The sequence below is a fragment of the Ammospiza nelsoni genome, chromosome 3 (genome assembly GCF_027579445.1).
Source record: "Ammospiza nelsoni isolate bAmmNel1 chromosome 3, bAmmNel1.pri, whole genome shotgun sequence".
Taxonomy (NCBI): domain Eukaryota; kingdom Metazoa; phylum Chordata; class Aves; order Passeriformes; family Passerellidae; genus Ammospiza; species Ammospiza nelsoni.
In genome coordinates, this window is record NC_080635.1 from 45,850,120 (window position 1) to 45,867,967 (window position 17,848).

At 35.6% G+C, this 17,848-nt stretch overlaps 1 protein-coding gene across 3 annotated transcripts in view; it reads left to right on the forward strand.

The window, feature by feature from the left end:
• RYR2 (ryanodine receptor 2) overlaps positions 1-17,848 on the forward strand; it is a 379,644-nt gene that overhangs the window by 132,235 nt on the left and 229,561 nt on the right. For all 3 annotated transcript variants that reach the window (XM_059468881.1, XM_059468880.1, XM_059468882.1), the window contains exon 4: positions 1,375-1,395. In XM_059468881.1, the coding sequence (XP_059324864.1) occupies positions 1,375-1,395 (21 nt within the window). The remainder of the gene's footprint in view (positions 1-1,374; positions 1,396-17,848) is intronic.

The following is a 17,848-nucleotide window of genomic DNA, read 5'->3' on the forward strand; positions in this document are numbered from 1 at the left end:
TACGTTAATCTAACTTGGCTATTCTTTACTCCTTTTTTTTTAAGACAGTGTAGTTGCTTTTAAGAAAGTGTAGTTGCATTTAGATTTAAATCATTGCTTACTTTTATAACTTGCTGACATCTTGTCAAATAATTTCTTACCTTGTACCTGTTTTAAAATGTTTAACTGTTTTTGAGGAGGCATTTCTGCAGCTGTGTTTGATAACAAAAGTCACAGTAAAGATTGCTAAGAAAATAAATAGGGGCAAATCAGAATTTTGTGTAGCACTGAACAAAAAACATAAAGCTGCTCTTTAATTGAAATGTATATTAAATGTGAGAAAGTTCACTTTCAATTGAGCTATTTTAACAGATGACAACTAAATACATTGCCTTTTATTACGGTAATTTTACAAGCAAGTTGACATCCAGATATTACTGGTTTTGAAAATTGCTCCTGCTTTTCTCTAAGCTATCTTAAATCATTTAACTTTTATGTGGCATCTGCTAACAAAAGGTCAATATGTGAATACTGTAACACCACTGAAAGCATGATATCCTGCAGCATTTTCTGTGCCAAGTCCAGAGAGCAATCTGCTACAGATATACTGCTCTTGGTGCCAACAAAGTATTCAATAGGTAGTGGCGTACTAACTGTTCTAGTAGCTGAATTGTGTTCTAGTAGATATTACCAATCCTATCTGAGACTGTAAGATAGTCCAAAGACGTTTTAGAGAGAGTAATTTAAAATTTGTTTCCTTAATGAGTCCTGAAACAGTTTTGGTAATGTAAAACCTTAAGCTTTTGGAGTTATTCTCACTTTCCCTGTAGAAGAAATGGATGACATTTTTATGTGCTGTTCTCTGTTCTTATGCAAGATATTCTCATATGCTGCAGGTTGTAGGGTCAGTGTTTTACAGGTACCCCTAATTTTAATATTATGACATTCTTTAAAATGACAAACCATGAATAGCAGCAATGAAACCTTTCCAAGTGAATGATGTTCACTAATGGCAGAGCTTTACTCAAGAGGAAATGGAGAGACGATTTGTAGGATACTGTATTCTGCATTTTTGTCTGGTTGGTACTGAATACAGTGTGGAAATAATTCAGCATCAGTCTTCCTTTGCTGCCTGTTATCTGATTTTAGAGGGACATTTTTGACTTCTAGAATTAGAAGGGCTTTCCACAAAATAAAGACAGAAAGTGAGGTATTGGCATTTTAAAGAGAAGATGCCAGGAGAATATCTTCATTACTAGGAGCTATAGAATAGAACACATTTTCTTTCCTACTAGATACATTTCTGAAAATATGAAATGTTAACTTCAAAATAGACTTTGATATGCTGTATTTAAGGAAAGAGATTTACTGATTTCTTGCTTTTTCTTTCTACAGCTAGTTGATGTGGAAAAATGGGTATGTGATTCTGTCTTTTATTCACTTGATCCCAAATGTTCCATGTTGCCACTGAGTCTAACCTGTCTGCTTTGATACCCTGTGTGTTCATGACCCTTCAACTTGCACGGCTCAAAAAAACCAAAAAAAGAGGCGAATGCATGGTCCTGTAAAATCTGGTCACTCCTGAATTGTCCTACCAAATTTCATGCTACCACAGTGACTTTTTTCTCTTTAAATTTGATCACAGAGTCATGTAATAGAAATGTATGATTACTGACTTTCAGTTTTGAGCCCTGCTGTCTAATGTTTTAACTCCATTCTGTAACCCACCCTGTCTTTTCCAGTATAGACACTGTAATCTTAAACTGCATGACAGTAAGATAGTTAAAACTGATAATGTGTGATGCTATGTGTAGCTGCAAATATACAAAATATATTTAGTGATGCAGAACAGCTGCTACAGAATAAAAACAATATTTCCTAGATCTTAGCAAATAAAGCACAAGTCTCTGCTTAATGTGTTGTTAAGGCCTTTCCTAATGTGTCTGTGTATACCATACATATTTGTTTGGGCATCTGATATAACTCCCCCCTGTGGGACATGTTTATGTGTGTTTTTCTTCAATGTAATCTCTAACACCAGTGTTATGTAAGAGTTAGTGGTCGTAAAATGTATGTAGAATTGTTTGTTCACCTTGTAAATATTTGAGGCCTCTCTGAAAGCTTGGACTATAATAGGTCTCCTTGGTTTCATATTACTTATTTTGGGCTGCACATGACCGGAGACACCCTCAGGTGTCCTCTGAAATATGACCAATAACATAACTGTAGCACTGGTCTCATTTTATTTTAGCCAGAAATTACAGAATTTTAATCTGTGATAATTACATCTTTTTAGTAAGTAGTTACTCAATTTAGAGCTTGCCTGAGACTCCTGTAGGTAAGTACATTGTTTAAATAGTGCCTTAGGCTTTTCAAAACCGTTTCTACCATACTCAGAAATATCTGTGACATGTCACATACATAGGTAGATGTTTGTAATATTTATTAAACAATAACTGCAGTTAAGTATTAATTTTTGCTAATTGTATCAGTATGACAGCATTATCCATATTCTGTGGGTCTAGTATTTATGACAACCATCAATTGCTATACAATTGATTTTAAGTGTTTTTAAGACATACTGATGGTCAGGTTATCTTTTTATTTTGTCCAATTTATGACTGAGAAAGCTTGGTTATACATTTTTAGATTCTGTTATTTTATTCCTATGAAGAATTTTGCTATAAAGAGAAAAAACAGCAATAAAAAGCACGCTCAGTAATATACAGGCACCTCTGCTCATACTCCACAACACATTAAATATTATTGCCAGAAGTTTATTGGTGACACTGACATGGCTTATTTTTGACTGAAGCATTCATAATCTGTTAATGGAAAATGTAGTATTACTTGCATAAATAGAAATCAGATCTGCTGTTTTAGTGGTTTGTTTTTTGTTTTTTGTTTGGTTTTTTTTGGCTGCTTGCTTTTAAATTCAGAACTTAGTAACATCAAAATCTTGCTTCAGAAAGACTGCTTCGTCAAAATGTGTTCTTAAACCATTTTTAAAATAACTGGTTCCCATGAGAGCAAAGCTAAATGTGTCATTCCAAGTTAAATTGGGTAAAGACTTTTCCTAATAGACTGATTCTATAATCCAGACAACCTCTCTGGTGGGGGTGGAGTGCATACTGGCTTTACTGTCATACATAAAATTATTCTCTCAGATGAAGCTCCAGTCTGGCCTGTAAAGCAGCTTTTAACTCCCTCTGTAACTCCAGAGTGTTACCAGAGGCCTTATGGTGGCCTGGAGGTGCAGTGAATTGATGCAGTAGAAAGCTGGCTGCTGTAAAGCTGCATGCTCACAGGGGCAGACACCTCACTCTAACACATGTATTTCTTGATAAGCCATTCCCAGCACAGAGCACACAAGGTTAATGCAAGTGTGTTAGTTATATCTATCTGTGGGAACCTTAAAGCCCAAGCCCAGAGAGAAGCTTCATGTCAAATTAATGAGCAAATTAGTAGCTGAACTTGCTGTAAGCAGTTTCATGCTGTTCAAAGGATAAGCTAAAGTCATTCACTTCTGAGCTGTTCTAGCCTATGAAGTGTGCTAACAAAAGTTTTAGAAGAAATTAGTCCAGTTCTTGTGTACTTCTGTCAAATGGCTATAATTTTTCTTCTGATTTTGTTCCAAAATCATTATTCTACTGAAGGGATGTGCTCTCAGTTGAAGCTGGGTACAAATTAAATGGCTTTGAGATCCTTGTTGAACTCTTGGCTTCATCCTTTTGTCTCTGAGCAGGTATCAGTGAAGACTTTTAGATCTGCTTCAGTGCAGAATCAAATAGATTAAAGAATCTTGCCCAATGTAAAACCTAGTGGAAGTAAGGCATCCTTGTTCCCATTTCATATCTGAAAAAGGCTTTTCAGTTTTTTATAAAAATACCAAGGTGGGGAACCCCCAGTACTTGATCAAAGGGATTTATTAAATTTGAACCAAAATTTAGAAGACCCTGAATATATTTTCTTTACAGAGAAAATGACAGTAATGCAGTAAGATGAAACTGAATAACACCTAGTGAAAGGAGTTCCTTTAGTCTCCCTGACATATTCTCTCTTTCAATGTATTTATGAAATAAGGGAAATAATTTTAAAGTGTCTTTTTCTGTGAATTAGCAATGTGCTTGCAAATTTGTGATCTCAACGGAGGTGTTGTATACTTGCATACAACAGGACTAATGCACTCATAAAAGCACCTGTGTTTCTGCCTTGGCTTTCAGGATAACTGCTTAGCTCTACAACAGGTATCAGTGTAAGGATAAGAAATTTCCTTGGATATCTCTGGTGATGTAATAATTTGGCCTTTTTACACATTTAACTATATTGAGTCGGCAAATTATTTTGCAAATTTGGCATTAAGAGCCGTCCAGAATTATTGTTTTCAGGAGGGATTACTCTGAAGAGCTTTTTACCTGAAAGGAAATGCAGTGTGTTGTTTCTTAAATTCAAAGTGCAAGGTACAAGAATTCTCATGTTTATCCTGGCTGATGGCAAAGCTATGCTAGTTACAACATTGTACGATTGTCTTCAGTTTTTGAGACAGAGAAACATCGTCTGCTGAGGGTCATGATAAATTTTTTTCTCTTCTCCTCAAGTAGTAAGTATGTTAGCTCAGCTTTATGCCACTAGTGAAGCTGATTTTCAATTTCTTTGGAGAAAAGAAACTTGCAGAGTAAGAACACCCACTTTAGACACTTTTCAAAAGAATTGTTTTCATTACAGAGACTTCTAAGCTGAGAAGTAGTGAATAAATTCTCACTTTGATAGTGTGGACTGGATAAATATAACAAATGAAATTTGACTAGTGGAAACAACCTAGGGTTCTTGTGGAGGCTGGAGTGAGCCACAAAACAAGGCTTCATCAAGGGGAATTATTCAAGTAATACATCTTCAGTTCTATTAAAGTAGTTGAGTGCACATCAGTACTTTATAATCAGTATGATTTTCAAGCATTAAGTGAATTATATAAGGACAAATTTTTCTTATAATTTCTTGATCACACTTCGTTAATTTGCTGAAATATATATTGATTTTTCATATTGCTGTGGGAAAATAGGTTATTTGTGCACAAATATTTAATCCTCAAATATAAAGAATTTGCATTCAAATTTTAGATATAACATAGACTGCAGAGGTGGCTCAGTGTAGGGAGTAATATGAGCACTATTAACTCAGTTTCATATACTGAGAATTCAGTTCGAATACATGTCTTGAAGGAAAATGTGAGATAATACTGTATGATGTTGAAGTGAACAGGCATATCAAAATGGAATGACTATGGAAATGCTGCTTAAAATGTCACACCTACAGTGATAGTTTCAACCACATCTGTAATTCCATCCTTAGAGTATTGTATATTTTAGTAGATGCTAATTGCAGCCCAAGTCTAATTCACATCAGCAAAATAAACTGATACAAACATTTTCTAATGTACACTATTTAATTTCAAAAGAAAGCTATGTGTATATGCATTTAAACCTATCTCAATCAAACAGTGACATTTCCAAATGCATGCTAAGGTTTCTTTGGTGTTTCTCCTTCAGTCCATATTACAGAGCTGAGAATTTCAAGCTGTGTTCTATGTAGCAATAGTAATTTCTGTGAATTACAGCAAAATATCTCAGTTTACTTGTTTTCAGTATTTGTTGGGTAGGTTAGTGTAAAGATCTAATATTTTTACAGAGCAAATGGAATGCTATAAGAATTCCACAAAAGGTATAGTCAGGGGATGATCTCTAAATTAAAGGATTTTTGGCAACTTTTCTATTAAAAAATTCCAAATAAAATAGAAATAATATTTTTTCTCTTTGCATCTAGCCGGAAAGCTCAAGAAGTAAGGTGAAATTATGATAAATTAGGATAGTAAGTGATAAACTACCTGAAAGCTGTCCAAGGAGCCAAGGAATATAATGGCCTCAAATAGCTGTAAATATTTATATTAAAAACACATCCTAAATGTACTCAGATAAACCTTCAGTAGGTTTTAAATGTCAATTATCTGCTTTATTTTGAGAAGGAGGAGGTAATTAGGAGGATGAATAGAATGATGAGTGTTATGTTCCTCAAATATAATGATTTGAAATTCTGTAAAGGCTTTTCTATTGCTTTTACTTTTTCAAGTCCTGTTCCAAGCCAGTAAGGTATTCCAGCTGCTGAGTGCTCAGTGCATTTTCTTCATGAGGATATTTGTTTGAAGCTAAGCACTCACATTTGTCCCTGAAAGGTCAGATAGCATATGCAACTGAAGACTTAATCAGAGGAATATGATTATCCTCTTGTTGGTTACATTCAATTACCAGTCCTACCTCTCAGGACAACTTCTGAAAAAATTGAGTACTGAAGAAATGCACTGAAAATTAGAGGACACTGATTTCTTTAACAAGAGAAGGAGAAAGTGGTAATTTCAATGCATCTAGTCATCAAATTTGCATTGGTCTCACTTGTACAGGATTTACTGTACTCACTGCTTACTCACTCCCTTCACCCAGTCACAGTGGAATGCTCTTGCCACTCATTTCTAGTCAGGCTCTCTTTGACCTCCAATACAGTCAGTTGTTGGGACCTCCTTGTCACTCCAGAAATACAAATAGGAATTAAAACTGGCGTATACTAGTGGATACTAGAGTATTTTATCACTGTGGGTCTGATGAGACAAACCATTGGATCACAGTTCCAGTACACAGTTCCAGTAAAATCCAGAAAAGTCCAATTGTCCTTTTCATCCATCTTTCTCTGGGCAAGGTTCTTGTATTCCTAGCACTAGTTTTGACTACTCACTTCTTGTAAATATGAATGAGAAGTCCCTTCAATTAAGAGTAAGATCAGCCCTTCTGCTCTCGGGAATTTCCCACAGGAAACTGGACCAGCAATTTTCCTGGAAGAATCCCATTTGTGATTGTTTTTCCTTGCAACTCACCTATTTGTGCCTCTAGGACTGAGGCAGATTTTCCTCCTTAGCTCTCCTCTTTGTGGTCACTCAGGTCAAACTACAGGGTGGTGTGTACTCACGGTGTCCCCTATTTCCCCTATAGATTTGCTCTCCTTGAAGTAAAGATAAAAGAGGTAATTATGAATAATTTCTAATAGATGGTTCCTGGAATACAGAGGTGGTGGCAATGCTGTGTACAAACCCCTCGTCTTAGTCTCACGACCCTCAGTTTAATCTAGTGCAGTGTTACAAAATACAACAAAATAATGGCATTAATCCAGCCCCCAGAGCTGATAAACAGCATGGCAGGGAACATACACCACAAGTAAGATATGTTACATAATTCAACTTTGAGAACATGTACAGCAGCTGTAGGAAAGATGGCCTTTTTATCAAGGCTGGTTTTAATAGGATGGGTGTGATAGTTTTAATCTGAAAAAGGGTCATTCTATATTATATATAAAGAAGTTTTTTTATGATGAGAGTGGTGAGACACTGGAACAGGTTGCCCAAAGAGGTGGTGGATGCCCCATCCCTGGAAACATTCAAGGTGAGATTGGATGAAGCTCTGAGCAACCTTTTCTAGTTGAAGATGTCCCTGCTCATTGTGGGAGTTTGGACTAGATGATCTTTTAAGGTCCTCTACAACCCTAAACATTCTATGATTCTACATTTCCATGGACTCTGAGAGCAAATAAGTCAACATTGTGACCAGAGACTAATAAACTAATAAAATGAATGCTTATAAATAATTTTTATAGCATTCTCTGGTCAGATCTATTGTTATCTCAATCCTTTGTGCCCCATTTTGGGCTCCAGAAAGACTGATGGGTTTAAATCTGCAGGCAGTTAAACACCACACTGCTAGCTCACTGCCTCCCCAGCCACCAATAGGATGAGGGCAAGAACGGAGAGAAAAAAGCGCAAAGTTTGTGGGTTGAGATAAGGACAGCTTAATAGGACAGAAAACAAAATAATAATAATCTTAATGAAAAAAGAATTAGACTATTCAAAGCAAGTGATGCACAATGCAATTGCTCAGCACTCACCAACTGATGCCCAGCCAGTTCCTGAGCAGTGGGCCCAGGCCAACTTTCTCCCCATTTTGTATATAAAGCATGACTCTATATGGTGTGGAATATCCCTTTGGCCAGTTTGGGTTGGCTGTTCTGGCTATGTCTCCTCCCAGCTTCTTGTGCTTTCCTGCTCCCTGGCAGGGTGATAAAAGAACCTGAAAAGTCCTTGACTTATTATAAACACTGCTTAGAAACAGCTAGAATATGCGTGTTACTGACACTGTTCTCATCCTAAATTCAAAACACAGCACTGTGCCAGCCACTAGGAAGAAAATTTACACAGTCCCAGACAAAACCAGGACAGGAAGTTAGGATGACTTTGGAAATTTGTAATTATATGTGTGTTCTATCTGTTTAATTTTCATATATGCATTCTGAATTGCTAATGTTAATCCAGAAACTTATGTGCACAATTGTCCTGAGACACAGAGAACAAGTGTTAAGGAGCAGGAAGTTCTGCCCTCTGCAGAGAATGAGTTGAAAACATTTCTTGTGTAACAGCTTGTTGCATACATAATTTCTACTGTTATTTTTTTTTCTTTCTCTCCTTTTTTTTTCTTCCCAAGCTGAGAGGTAATGTTTGTACCTTTACTTTAATTTAATATACCTTCACTTTAATTTGAAGGTAGTTAAAAGATTACAATCAAGCATTTAAATAAATTATCAAAAAGAGAACCAGAAGATTTTACAGGACTGTTGTTTATTGTACTTGTAATATGAGAAAAAAAATGGGGTCATGTAATTCACAGAATAAAATTTTATCTATGAATGGTAGCTGGAAGAAACTGAGGTCTTTTGATAGATCTAATGTCCTTGATAAACTGACAGCATGTTGGCAAGTGAAAGTCTCTATTGACAAATACAGACATTCACAAATAGGAAAGGATTAATTTGAATTAATCATCCACATAAATTGTTTATGTAGTAATGAATTTACACACTTCCCACTGTAGTAAGCCCAGCAAATATTCCTGGTTAGTTTCTGGAACCACCCAGTAAAAGCAGCAAAATTTCTGTGACAACTACAAAGCTATACTGATAACAACCAAATAGCCCTAGAAGAAGAGAAGGAGAGAAGTCTTTGAACATTTTAAGATTATTAGATTATAGGTTTTTTTTTTTTTTTCTTTTAGCTAGAACATCTTGTACATCTTTGAGAACAGATACTTCTCTTTAAAAAAGCACATACGAAATGAAAGCAGCCAGCCTTGCTTGGAAGCTCTCCAGCTGGAATATCTTTTCATTTGGGATAGAGACAAACTTCAGTCCTCAGTTTCAACCTTTGTGATATCAGAACATGAACTGATGAGGTCAAAAGGGGAAAGGTGGCCATAAGTCTCTGACAAAGAAAAGAAAATCACTGCATGTAACACATCAGTCTCCTTTTATTCTTAAGCAAACTTAATGAAAATTTACCTAAACATTTCCATAATCTTCTAGCATCAGCCATGTGGCACTTAATTTTTTTAAACTGGCGCATGAAGTCTTACTAATGTTTAAATTTTCTTAATTTATTTTGCATTTGCATACAATATGTTACTACAATAATGGTGTTGCTCTTCAGCAGTGCACTTTGAGTGCAGGATTTAACAACTCACATTGTACTTTTTAGAAACTTGTCAGAACAAGTTGTTTAAGATGATCAGGCATGGCTCCTGTTTTGCTTGTACTGTGTTTCATCTTTAAGCAATAGGAGTCTCATGTGCTATATTATTTCAAGTTAAGAAAAATCTGAGAAAACGATTGCAACAACAAAAAAAGATAAAGTCTTGTTCAGAGTAGCTGTTTTGCTTTCTAGCATGAGCTATAATTATGTTAATTGCAATGATAAATGTTCCTTTTAAATGTGGTTTCTAGTGAGTGTATCCCACTCACTTTTTCAGGGGAAACAAATCCCATTTTTATGCACCTGAAAGCAAATGTTCATTTCACATTTTCTCTTTTTTTTTCCCCTTCTCATGGATCTACAGAAATTTATGATGAAGGTAAGGAAGTTAAACATTTGGTATTATACTTCCTATGTATTCCTACAATTTAATTAATTCTATTTATTAATTTTTAACAACAACATCAAACTCACCTTCTTGAACCTGAAACATACTGAGTTAAAAAAAAAAAAATTGAATTTAGAAACCATGATGACTCTGGTTTGTTTTGGGGTTATGATTGTGAAGGACCAAAGGCAGACTGTAGAGAAAGGACTTTTGTCTGCTTTCCCTAATTTTCACTTCATACCAATCCTTTCAGTGAAAGTGTAGCATTACATGGTAAATACAAAATCTTGACATGATGAATAAATAAAAGAAGTTACAGTAAAACATTTAGGAAAGCAGGGACAGCACATTGTTTCTTCTGTCACAATAATGCTGTTTGGATGGTTTTGTGTCTCACCTGTGAGGTGGTTGGGCATTTGGGATGCCCATTTGGATGCCCATTTTTGGCATGGGGGTGTCGCTGGCATTTGCTGGAGCTCTGTTTCTTGGGGCTGTTTTTTGCCTTTTTTTTTGTGTCATTAAAAATATGACTAAGCACTCGAACCTCCAAGCATTTTGAATAACTAGCATTAAATAATTACCTGCAGTTTTCTCCAAAATGTGTTGCTTATCCATTTTCTACTTTAATTACCAGTCTATTCCCAATTCAACATATAAACTGATTTCTTTACTGATTTTCATCCCCTAAGAGTTTTCTTTTCTATGGTATGGTCTTGCTTCACTGTCACTCTCCAAAAGTGAGCAATTCTCAGCTAGATAAGCAGTTCTATTTTAAGGGCTGGATTTAATGATGTCAGAGGAGTTTTCTTAGCATGATTCCTCTGCTGATCCATCTTTTCTTCCCACTCGGCTGTCTTATTCTTTATCTGTGAGTTTCTTTCTCGAGTGACAAGGATGATTCACATTCCTTGTACTGTTCAACAACAGAAAAAGCTTAGTCACGATCCATAACCTGTGAAAAATGCCTCCCTCCTCCGCTTATTTAGCTCTAAAATAACCAGGAAAATTTTTATTATTTCTTCTATGTTCTATGCAGATAAGGAGGAGGAGAATAGGGGAAGAGAAATCCTCACTAGGCTAAAGGAGAAATCGATACATTTTATCTTCTTGGGTGATTTGTTTTCCAAAACACTGGAAGTGCTTGAAAGTAGGCATTTGTAATGGAAGTATTGCCTCACCCATAAATATAAATCTTTGTTTTACATATAAATCTAGAAGCAGACAATCAATATTATTTACTTTTGATTAATTTTTACTGCTGTGTCTGCTATTCATTGTTCTGATGTTTCCCATTGCTAGGAAAGTGATAACATAAATGTAGTGTCAAAAATATTACTAATGAAGTATATTTGAAGTGTTTCTAATTCTGCCTTCCACCAGATCAATATTAGCAAAATTGGGATCATTTAGCATGGTGCTGGCACAAGTATTTGTCATAATTTCTAATTATTCCAGGCTTTTTAATGTAGGTAGCAAAATATTTCTGTGTTCTGTGAATAAGACATGCTTATGGGGTTTTTCTGGCCAGCTGATTTTTCTAATTCAGATTTTTATGTGATATTTATATAGAACAAAATTACATGTTGTGATGCAGCTTTAAATTCAAGCCATTTTTAGGAAATCTATAGTTTAGCTGTAGTCTTTTTTCTAGCTTTTTTTGGTTTTTTGGCCTGCCACAAAATCAGAGGTAACTGCTGATCAAGTTAGTAAAAGAAGCTTGTTTTGTTACTTTTTTTTGCTTTTTTTCTTACTTTTTTTTGCTTTTCACAGTGGCCATCTTTATCTGGGCGTAGGTATCAGCAGTCATCAATCATACTGCTCTCTATGACTGAATTTTTGCAGCATTTTCTATTTGATAGTGAATTTCACAGAAAGTCTATAGTGGTTTAAGAGTAAAGTATAAAGACATGAATATGTATAGCATATATAATGTCTTGAGAGGTTCAACTTCCTGTTTGTTCTCATGTAACGTGGTGTGTAGGCTACAGTGAGACTAAGAAAGGTCTTTTAGACTGTTTGAATTCACCCTCTGATATTGCTCTTATGTGATAGGAGCAGCATGAGAGAATATTAGCTCAATGCCTCATGTCAGTGAACTGATTTACTTTGTATCTTTAAATTTTAAGCAACTAAATTCTAGTTGTTTGGTGCCAACCACTGGAAACAGCAACCCAAGAGCACAATGATTGCAAAAGTGTTAGGATTGTTGTTTTCTTCCATAGAAGAATTCAAGGGTTCTGGGCCTGGATGCTGTAACTTTGGAGAGGAAATTCTTTCTGTTTTGTATCAAGATTTTAAAATAAAAATGCATACTTCTACGAGCAAGAAGAAGATGTAGATCTCCTTGGCTTAGTCTCTATAGCTTTGTAGTCTTTACTGCTTCCAGCATTTTCAAGTTCTCTGATGTTGCTTGAGATTTAATTTCCCAGTGTTAGTATTCCAAGCATCAGTTGTTTAGTTTTGCCTGGCTAATCTTGTCTCGCAAGCCTTCTAGCTCTGTTCCAGGGTTACTTCACAAGTTCTGCAGTGATTCAGCCTGTTTCCACACCCTCTGTTTTCACCACTGCTTGGGTTTTCTGGACTCTGCTTGGCACTCAACTGGCAAAACTGAAATGCCAGACTTGGAGCCATGGATATCCTCAGCTCTCTGTGTAACCACCAGCAGAATGCTCAGATTTTAGGTGGGCTGAATTACTGACCAAAAGAACCTTTTTTCTATCCGCTGGCTATTTAGTTGCCTTCAGTGACATTAGTCTGAGTGCTTTGTCATCAAATGTATTAGGTCTGGCTGAGATGGAGTTTGTTTTCCCCACAGCAGCCCTCACAGTGCTGTGCTTTGCATTGGTGTCGATAACACACCAGTGTTTTGGCTATTGCTGAGCAGCACTGGCACAGCATCAGCGCTGTCTCTCCAACATTCCACTTCTCATCTGTGGGCTGATGTCAGAAAGATCTTGGGATGGGACGTACCTAGGACACTAGACCTAAATTTACCAATGGAATATTCCATACCGTATGATGCCAGCTCATGTATAAAAGCTATGAAAAGGAGAAAGTGTAGGCATTTGTTGTTTCCAGCATTTGGCTTCTGGAGCAACCATGAAGCATGCTGAAGCCCTGCTTCTGGGGAAGTGACCAGACATTTCCTGATGATGTGGAGTAGCAAATAAAATCTTTTTGTTTTTTTCCTTTACTTGCATGCATGACCTCTCACTTCTGCTTTAGTAAACTGCTTTATCTCTCCTGTTTGCCATCTTACTTTTTCTCCCCTGTCCAGCTGAGATGAGGAAGTGATAAAGCAGCTTAGGGAGCACCTGGCATCTAACCAAAGTCAACCCACCATATAAAAAAATTTTTTTAGCTTTTCATTTCCAGCTTTCCATGTAATTTATCATAGTGGTATTAAGAGAACAAGCCTTCCTGTGTTTTCCAGCTGGCTGTTGCTTGGTATCAGAAAGAAGCTCTCATTAGTCATCTGAAACTGTGTTCAGAGTGAAAGAGTTTAGACAATATGTACTTGTGGGGAGCAAGAGGTCTTGTTGAACACTTACTGTTGTGGCCTCCTATTCTAGGCAGCTTGTAGCACTGCATCATTGCTGATTTTAGATAAATACTGGCCTCCATCAACATTGGTCTAAAACAAGTTGACAAATTGCACATTAATAATGAAGTCAATAGGTGAATAGATATTACATTGCTATGGAAATATTTTGAGAATCATTTCCTCTACAAAAATGATTGTAGTGTCGTGCAAGTATTTATGTATAGAATCACGGTGGGATGGTTTTAAACTGTGGGACATTGTTCCCTCCTATTCCTCCCAGGTCCCTTTATTAATTTCTTGATTCCTTTCACTTCATGACTAATTCTGCCATCTGGGGTTTTCCTTCTTCTCAGTGAGGATTCAAAATTTTCAAGATTTACATGTATCCTTTCAATAATTTTTGTTTTGTCTTGCAGTTTGCTTAAATAGAAAGCTTTAATTTGCTTAAATGAAGGAAGTTGCAAAGAATTTTATATAAACAAAACACATGTTTCTTGTGCAGTCACTGTGCAGTCACTGGTTTTTTTTGGTTTGTGGTTTTTTTTTTTTTTTCCCCCGGTAACTAGCTCACAATAAATACTTATATTAACCTGCTGGTTTTAAAAGCTTTCTTCAGCATCTTGATAAAGGCATTGATGTCTCTGATCTTGACACAGGTTGTTTCAGACTGGGAGCACCAGAGCCTAAATACACTTTTGCTCAGAATGTATGGTAGTTGCTTTTTTTCATGCCAGTAAATGTGGTCAGACCCAGGTTTCCTATTTGATTTCTTTCTAATGGATCAAAACCAGAATTTCAGAATGTAATAAATTCTCTTGAATGAAAAACATTCACAGCTGCAATGTGGGTCCTGGGGAAGGGACTTGGAAAAGATTTTGTCACTTGGAAAAACATGTCCTTGTTTAGGTAAATACATTTTTTTAGCATTTCCATCAGCGGTGGGTACAATGTCCTGCTTGGTTTATTTCTGTACTTGTGGTAGGTTTACATTTAAAAGGGTTCAAAACAGGTAACTGTAGGTTATTCTGTATTTAATTCTATACTTCTGTTTATCCATTTAGTCTTACGTTTCTAGATTTAGAAGTATTTTTATAATACCTTTGTAGTTTTCTAACAGTATGAGCTCCTGAACTTCATGACACTTGGAACACCCTTGTGATGGAGAGCATGATGCCTTTTGTATTCACAAGTGCAAGTGTTTTTATGGAAGTATTGGTGACACGTGTTTAACATGCTGTTGTCTCCAGCATCTAACTTCAAGATGGCCAGTGCCAATGTGTTCCATTTTAATGAAGTATGAGTAGTCAGACCTTTAAAGGACATTGTTTTATTCCAATGTACCTATGAAACAACCGCTTATAGTCATATTTGAAACTTCTAATGATGTCTTACAGTAGTTGCCTTGAAAAACACTTGCGAAGAAAAATGGGGCACATCTTGCTTCTTTTTATTATACCACCACTTTACCATATTCAGTGCCATGAAAGCAGTTGTGTAGTATTTTTTAGAAACCCATTAAAAGCAATATTGATTGGTCATAAGTTCCATCTAGCCTGTTAGGGCTGGATCTGGGGCACAGAGGAAATAGAAGGCTGTACCGCTGATTGTGGTTAAGTCATACTATACCACAATTATAAGTTGTATGGACTGCAGTTTTGAAGGATTTACTGATGTAGTTAATTGTTTCATTTGGTTTTTAAAAAATTATTTTTGAAGTCTATCAAAGCTATTTTCCTTACACTTTAGTCTTTGTACTGTCATTTTCCATATAGCACATCAGTAATTCCATTCTAGTAATATGGACCTCTCATGAAAAGAACCAGGAAAAGCCTTTACATTCTTCTTAAAAAACTTGCTATGTTATTTTGTATGAATGTTTCTAGAGTGTGAATCAGTTCCTGTGTGACACATTCAGTATTTTTAAATTGCTTTTGTGGGTGACTAGACTTGTTTGAATAGTCATGTGTTAAATGCAACTGCTGTCAGGCTTTCTTAAGCATTTTATTTCTGAATAATAACATTTTTAGAAGCTTTTTCTTTACATATACAAAACATTGAAATAACTTTCTTATTTAAATACTTCTAAATGCTTTCACATGATTCTCTCTCTGGTACCTCCCTGAAGATCAGAGCTTTTCCCTCTTTTCTCACACATTTGAAGATTGTGCAGACCTGTGAAGAAAATTCAGCTAAAAAAGTCAGCATTTGCTTGCAGTAGAGTTGTCACTGGTCTAAGGGATGTTTTTTAAGGCTGTTAGTGTAAAAAGAATGGAAGGGCAATAGTGACTCAGAATCATGGATTCCACAAGGTTATTCACCATCCTATAAAAGGTCTCATAGTGCGGTTCCCAAAAGCACAAATGGTTTTAAAACATGTATTCATGTGACCATGATTAATTTCCTGCAGCTTCTCCTGTGTGTCCAGGAGTGCACCAGTGCAGCCACCACAGCAGTGCAGGTGCTGTTGTGTGAGTCTTTTGGTCTGTGGGGTGATTGATTACCTGTCTGTGCCTGTGACAGTCATGTATGTGCAAAGTTGTACTGCTACAAAGGGGTGGTTGAATCAGGTATAACATATCTTACTCCATATTGGGTTGGTATTTGTGGTAAAATTGATATTTTTTTGGTTCTATATTTCCACATTTTACTACATAGCTTTTAGGTTGTATGTTTTGAGTGCTTTTTGGCATTTTAATCGTCTTTCTATTAAGAAAACATGGAAAATATATTTCCAAATTTTAGCTTATTATTTTTGATTTTGGTTTATGATAACACTCTTTTCATCAAATTAAATAGCTCAGATCTTAATAATCTGTCATTGCCTGGTCTTCCAGTGTATTGAATTTGAAAGCTGTTTATGTTTTTTTGAATGCTAATTTATTCAGCTCTAATTCTTGTTGTTCCATTCTAAATTGCCTTTTCTTTAGAAATGACTTTTGGGTAATGAGATGACTCCAAATTAATCTTGTATTCCAGCTGCAGAAATATTGCATTATAGATGGGCAGTTTACATTAAGTTTTCACAAGCAGTGTGAATTTGTCAGTTCCGTATACTTTCAATCTGAAATTATCTTTAGTGTTTGCCAGTTCTGAAAACTTTTAGGTATTTTTGTATACCCCACATTCTTGGGGAATAAAATGTGAAGAGTTTTGTGTTAATATAATTGACGCTCCTGAATGGCATAGCTTGTAGTAATTCAATGCATAAGTTATTCTTTGAAAACAAATGTATTTTTGTTCAGCTTGGTTTTATTCAAGGAATAACTATGAATGTATTGTTCAACTTGGAAATTACTCTGAAAATTGGAAATTTTAAACATAAAGAAAGTAAGACTCATGATAAATAATGTGGTTGCTAGCAACTGCCTTGCATTATAATGCCATTCATACATCTGTGCAAAAATCTGTGGGCATTATGGATTGAATTAGTCAGCATTGTGGCTTCCAAGTATTCTTACTTGCAGGGTCTTCAGAAATGGTATTATTGCAATATTACAATAAATTTGGTAAAACTTTAGTGTCAGATATCATCTTGAATGTTGCATCTTTGCCAGAGAAGTCCAGTTGTTAATTTTGTTTTTTTTAATGTGGAAAATTTAAAAGTTTTCTGCTGGAAATGAAATGGATCATTTTAAAAATCAAAGAATATTTCAGTAGGCAATCATGGTCCAAAAGCTACTTGCTGTGCAGTTTCTGGCATGAAGATAAATGCTGAGTATGTAGTTATGAAATGAGCTGTTAAAATAGGAAATGAACTTACAGGTATGTACATGTCCTGGAAGACAAGCTCCAAAATGGAAGGCAATTTCATAGAGCCATCCTTGCTTTCTATCCTTTTCTGTATTTTTCAGTTTCATCTTTTCCCTTTGTCTCCAAAAGAATGGTTTGATTATGATTGCCTCTCAGAAACCCTTAAGTGGAAAATGCTGTAAATGATTTTTACATTTAAGAAACAAACTGCAGACTTGGTTGCATTCTTCTAATGGACAAAGTAACACTAATTAAAAATAATTGTTTTAATCCTCTTGAAAAAAAGAGGATTGGAAAATCCTCCATATTTCACAATAGTGATTGTATTTTTTAGAACCTACCTTTCTTCTGTTCAGCTAGAAGTGAGAATTTAACAAAGTAGGTGCTAGACAGACAAATCAATATAGCCAAAGTAAGGGCAAGCTAATATTGCTGTGATTTTGTGGGTTATGCTGTTCTCAGCTTTTGTGCAACAGGCAAATCTTTATGTTAGATATCTAATTTATGGGATAATAAAATAGAATACTTTTGATAAAAATACTGGTGAAATTTTGACATTTTGTTTGTATTACTG